General features: G+C 52.0%; 1 protein-coding gene across 2 annotated transcripts; it reads left to right on the top strand.

Moving 5' to 3' along the window:
* The first annotated feature begins 2999 nt into the window (after positions 1-2999).
* LOC130875043 (left-right determination factor 1) lies at positions 3000-5853 on the top strand. Of its 2 annotated transcripts, XM_057770665.1 has the most exons (5): positions 3000-3249; positions 4137-4179; positions 4282-4383; positions 4586-4831; positions 5490-5853. In XM_057770665.1, exons 1-5 carry the CDS (start codon positions 3000-3002, stop codon positions 5851-5853), a joined length of 1005 nt encoding a protein of 334 aa, XP_057626648.1. The 2 variants fall into 2 exon arrangements, with proteins under 2 accessions (XP_057626648.1, XP_057626647.1); XM_057770664.1 differs by having other exon boundaries at positions 4137-4383.
* The last annotated feature ends 211 nt before the right edge of the window (positions 5854-6064 follow it).

Consider the following 6064-nt stretch of genomic DNA (forward strand, 5'->3'; position numbering starts at 1 on the left):
ATTACAAAAGCTTTTCTTTCTTTCCTTCTTCCTTCATTTCTCTCTCTCTCTCTCCCTCCCTCCCTTCCTCCCTCCCTCCCTCCCTTCCTTCCTTCCTTCCTTTTTTTCAGTTTTTCGAGAAAGGGCTTTTCTGTGTAGCTTTGGAGCCTATCCTGGCACTCGATCTGTAGACCAGGGTGGCCTCGAACTCACAGAGATCCTCCTGCCTCTGTCTCCCGAGTGCTGGCATTCAGGCGTGCATCACCACTGCCCAGCCAAAAGCTTTTAAAAATTAAAATATGGATTAGTGAGATGCCTTAATGAATAATGGTGCCTGATGCCAAGCTTGACAGCCAGGCCCCACACGGTGAGAGAGAAGAGCCAACTCTTAAAAGTTGTCTTTGATATTTACATACATACCATAACCTGTGACTCCACCCCCAAATAAATAAATAAAAACAACAAAAAATTTAAAATATCTATCTATAAATTAAAAACACGGCTTGGGAAAAACTACAAAATAGGGAACTGGCTACGGTAGCCCACACCTATCTCTTAACCTGCTGTGGCGGCTGAGGCAGGAATCATTCAAATTCAGGAGCTGCAAGCTAGTCAGTGGAGCATAGTGAAACTCCATCTCTAAAATAAAATTAGGGCTGGACTACAGCTCAGCAGCTCTAGTCTCTCAGCATCCCTCAGGCCCTGGGGTTCAATCCCAGCACTGTGCAGAAACAAAACAAAAAAGGACTCACCGAACAACGCAGTCACCCTCACGCATCCCCCTCAAAACTCCTAACACAAACCCAGTTAAGCAACACTCTCCCCAAAATCTGTGAAGACTGCTTTTTAAAAACTAAAAAATTTATACTTTGGAAACATGGTAGGTATGCAAGTGATGGTAAGTGGAGTTTGCACGCTGAGAAAAGCCTTCCCACGATATTCGTAGGAGAGCCTGAGGTAAAAGGAGCTGGCAGGAGCACGAGAAGAAGAACCCGTCTGTTCCTACATTCGCTTTCATAGATTTGAAGGTTGCTGAGTTGTAATTATTTTCAAAAGAGTAAAAAAAAGTCAACTTACATTTAGAAAGCTCATCCCTTCAAATAAGTTAATAGTGCAGGGCTGTACAGCCCTAGGCAGGGGTTAGGGAACTCCATGATGTGCGGACAGGCTGCCTGTGACTCGTGGGCAATCACACTCAAATGTGTGCGCCTGCCCAGTGCGGGGACCCCAGATACCCGGAGCTCTCCTGGAAGACTTTCACTGCCCTGAACTTTCACTTCGCTGACTTCAGAGGTCCTTGGGCCTGATCTTACTCCAGATGGCCTCTACTCTGGAAGTCCCAAGATGACGTCCTGTTCCCATTGCAGTGCACTGCCCCGCCCTCACCTGGTGTCCAACCTCTGTTTGAAGTCAAACTGTAGGAGCCAGAGAGTGGTTGGAGGTCTCTGGGGGAACAGCAGGCTTCACTCTCTTACCTTAGCCCTCATTCCCAGCGTGACTGGGCCACTGGCCTAGAGTTAGGAAAGGCACTGTGTGTTGAGAGTACCATTCCAGGGGTCCCCTCTTGGGGTCTGTTTTCCGATCTCAAGCCTGACCTGGGTCAGACCCAGTCAGGAGTGGTGGGGAAGACAGCTGCTCTTCTACATGACAAAGGGTGGCCCTGCTGGAGAACCAGGGGACACAGCGACAAGTCTTGCAATCCACTATGGCTTTTCTCTTCAGCCCCTGACTGAGGTCGCCAGAATCTGCAAATAAAAGCTCTAGATACTGGTGTAATGCAAATCAAAGGTAAACAATGAATAATATATTAGTGTAATCTGTCCCAAATTCAGTCCTGTTTTTTTTTTCCCCCCAGCAGCCCTACTTGTGGTGGATTGCTCAATTTTGTTTGTCCAGTACTATCCTTCAACCAACTCACAAATCCACATTCAGGTGTTCAGCCTCTGTCCTGGGAAGGGCTTAGTAGACTCTGGAGTATAGCCACCACCACCACCAACCCCTCCCCACTCCCCCCACTCCCCCCACTCCTACTCCCGCCTCCAGTCACGCACATTGCATTGAGTCCGTCTGGCTCTCTTTAGGTGCCTGAGCAGAAGTCGGCAGAAAATAACTAGAGATATTGAAAACACTGACTATGTGCCCCCCCCCCTTTTGTCTTTCAAGACATAATTTCTCTGAGTAGCTTTGGCTGTCCTAGAACTCACTCTGTAGACCAGGGTGGCCTGCCCCTGCCCCCAGAATGCTGGGATTAACAGTGTGTGCCACTCACTGTGGGCATTGATCTTTATGTTGACCCTTCTCTGAGTCATTATTCTCTTGGCTCAAAAATTGGGAGAGGGTGGACTTTCAACTCTAATTTCTATACGGCAAGGGAAGGAAAGGAAGGAACTTCTCACTGGCCAGTCCCAGACTTTGTAGCCAAGGAAGGTCTACCCAAAGTAGGACATGCCGGCTCCTATCAGTCCCAGAAAGAAGTCTTTTGAACACCTGGCCAGGTGTACGGCGAAGCAAGTCGGTTGGAGAGCCCAGGTGTTGATTGGTATTTGGTTCTTTCCAGGGTTTGGAAGCAGCAATGAACAAGACTTATAAGCATACATTCCAGACACTGGGAACAGGCATCCAGCAGAGAGTGAGCTCCAGGACCTGCGCCCCGAGCAGCGCTGGGGCTGGATTTGGGGCTTCATGTGTGCAGGGCAGGTACTCTACCACTGAACTGTTCCTGCCCCCACCCTGAATGTCTTAACTGGTCAGGCACCCTTAAGTCAGTGTCACAGACAGTGGTGACCAGATGTTCTCAGTCCAGACAGGCCTTTGTGTCTTTTCTAGACAGCCCCTCCTCAGGGCTCAGGGGCTTGTTTCATGCTGAGCTCCCAGGAGGTCCCAGGGGTGTGACCTCTCTCCTCTTTCTTCCCCACCCCCCACCCCAGGGCCAACTATAAAGCTGGTCTGCACCAGCCCTCTGTAGACTCAAGACTCTTTCGGGACACACGCATCCACAGCTCCTTCCCTTGGGCATCACCATGAGGTCCCTGTGGCTCTGCTGGGCACTCTGGGTATTGTCCCTGGTTGGCCCTGGGGCAGCTCTGACTGGAGAGCAGGTTCTGGCCAGCCTACTGCAACAGCTGCAGCTTAGCCAGCCACCGGTCTTGGACAAGGCTGATGTGGAGGGGCTCACCATCCCCTCCCATGTGAGGGCTCAGTACGTGGCCCTGCTACAGCATAGCCATGCCAGCCGCTCCCGAGGGAAGAGGTTCAGTCAGAACTTTCGAGGTAAGCCCTCCCACGTTGTCCTTAGTCTCTGGGCAAGGCAGGCTCACAGGTCTTCCACCTGTGGTGTCAATGGGCCCTGGGTTTGTGGGACTCGGAGTGGAAGCCATGGGATCACAGTCTGAGGGGCTTATTAGAAGGAGCAGGGCCGGGAGAGTGCTGGGTCTGGGCGCTGAAGGACCCTTGGGGATAGGAAAAGGGGGGCGGAACTTGCTGTTAAATTCAGGAGCAGAGAAAAGGAGGAGAATGGAGGAAACAGAGCCCCAGGAAAGGTCAAGGCCACATAGAACTTCCTGGGGTCACCATCTGGAATAGTGGTGGACTGTTTTGCCATGAACAGAGAACAGTGGCTGGGTAGGGGCAGCCCCGGGTAGCAGAAAGTTCGAAAGAATGAGAGTATAAGCATCTCATTGTCAAGAGCAAGGGCTCGCATGGTAACACCGCCTCTTCCATCTGGAATCAGCCCTAGGGCACAGTCACATCCTCGGATTTACTCTTCTGTGGTACCTAGTCTGGAGACATAAGGATGCTCGTTCTGAACAGGCGATAGCGGTGACTGCTGAGGATAGGTGTGGCTGGCCGCTCAGGTGACCATCCTGCTGTCCTAAAGCCTCCGGTGTTCACAGTGACTGGTGCCATTTAGGATGCGATAGACCTTAACATCTGCCCCAGGCTCCTGCAGTCCTGATAAAGATGTCCACAGGCTCCTATTTGTTTTAGCATTCAGGGCCTCATTGCAAAATTTATAATTCTTATGCAGGGAGAGGTACTTCTTTTTCCCCCGTGCTCATGGGCTTCCTGCTCCCAGTTCTTCCTGTGGATTAGTAAGAACCTTGGCCTTGGGTCTTGGTGCCAGTAGAGGTCCTGCTGACCTTGTCAATTGTCCACAGAGGTGGCAGGCAGGTTCCTGGTGTCCGAGACCTCCACACACTTGCTAGTGTTTGGCATGGAGCAGCGGCTGCCGCCTAATAGCGAGCTGGTGCAGGCTGTGCTGCGGCTGTTCCAGGAGCCGGTCCCCACAACTGCTCTCCGGAGGCAAAAGAGGCTGTCCCCACACAGTGCCCGGGCTAGGGTCACCATTGAGTGGCTACGCTTCCGTGAAGATGGTTCTAACCGTACAGCCCTCATCGATTCCAGGTATAGGCTCTCTCTCTCTCTCTCTCTCTCTCTCTCTCTCTCTCTCTCTCTCTCTCTCTCTCTCTCTCTCTCTCTCTGTGTCTGTCTGGGGGAGGGGAGCAGCTGAGGATGGGATGGGGACAGGACGGGACTGGAGACTCCTCTACTAGTAGACTAGAGACAGTCTCCCAGTCCCCTCGCCTGACGCGCAGCCGTGTCGCAGGCTCGTGTCCATCCACGAGAGCGGCTGGAAGGCCTTCGACGTGACGGAGGCAGTGAACTTCTGGCAGCAGCTGAGTCGGCCGAGGCAGCCACTGCTGCTGCAGGTGTCGGTGCAGAGGGAGCATCTGGGCCCGGGGACGTGGAGCGCACACAAATTGGTCCGTTTTGCTGCTCAAGGGGCGCCGGGCAGCGAGGGGCGGGGCGAGCCCCAGCTGGAGCTGCACACGCTGGATCTCAAGGACTACGGGTAAGACTCTGTGGGTTAACTTGATAAGTGAAATTGAGAGACAAATGTGTAATTTGACTTAACTGTGAAATGACCAAGTTTCAGAGTGTGAGACTATTTAGAAACGTCCCTCTGACTGTTAGGAAGCCCCCAGTAAGTATTTTTTAGTTATTAGTTATCCACTCCCACATAAATATCCAATTCAGTCGTTTCCTTTGCCATAGCATTTGGGCCAGAACCCAAGGCTTCACAACAGGCCAGTGTTCTCCCAGTGAACTATATACCCAGCTGGATAGCTGGATTTTCTCTTCTTCTTTTCTTCTTCTTCTTCTTCTTTCTTCTTCTTCTTCTTCTTCTTCTTCTTCTTCTTCTTCTTCTTCTTCCTCCTCCTCCTCCTCCTCCCCCTCCCCCTCCTCCTCCTTTTCCTCCTCCTCCTTCTTTTCTGAGACAGGGTTTCTCTGTGTAGCTCTGACTGTCCTAGAACTAGCTCTGTAGACACCAGGCTGGTCTTGAACTCACAGAGATATGCCTGCCTCTGCCTCTGCCTCTCGAATGCTGGGATCAAAGGCCTGTGCCACTACTGTCCAGCCCAGTGGAGAGCTGGATCTTAAGTCTCCCTCTCAGGTGCCCTGATTCTCGCCTGCCTTCTCAACTGACTTTTGATGTCTCATTCCCACAGGGCTCAAGGCAATTGTGATCCTGAGGCACCTGTGACTGAAGGCACTCGATGCTGTCGCCAAGAGATGTACCTTGACCTGCAGGGGATGGAGTGGGCAGAAAACTGGATCCTTGAACCCCCAGGGTTCCTGGTCTATGAGTGTGTGGGCAGCTGCCTGCAGCTGCCTGAGTCCCTGACCATCAAGTGGCCGTTCCTGGGGCCACGGCAGTGTGTTGCCTCAGAGATGACCTCCCTGCCCATGATTGTCAGCATGAAGGAGGGAGGCAGGACCAGGCCTCAGGTGGTCAGCCTGCCCAACATGAGGGTGCAGAAGTGTAGTTGTGCCTCTGATGGGGCTCTCATACCCAGGAGGCTGGAGCCATAGGTTAAGGAAGTGGCCTCCCCAACGATGTGACTTTCATGTATATCCGAAGTGTTCTATTGTACTGAGAGATGGGGATTCTGAATCCCTGATGGGCTAATGCCCTGTCTGTGTTCTTTGCTGAGCTCTCGGTATTGGAGTCCAGGCTCTTCCCCTAAATTTTACCTTTGTTATGAGGAATGTGACTCACTGGCCACTAGGGGGCCCTACTTAG

Source organism: Chionomys nivalis, chromosome 5, assembly GCF_950005125.1.
Source record: "Chionomys nivalis chromosome 5, mChiNiv1.1, whole genome shotgun sequence".
NCBI lineage: Eukaryota > Metazoa > Chordata > Mammalia > Rodentia > Cricetidae > Chionomys > Chionomys nivalis.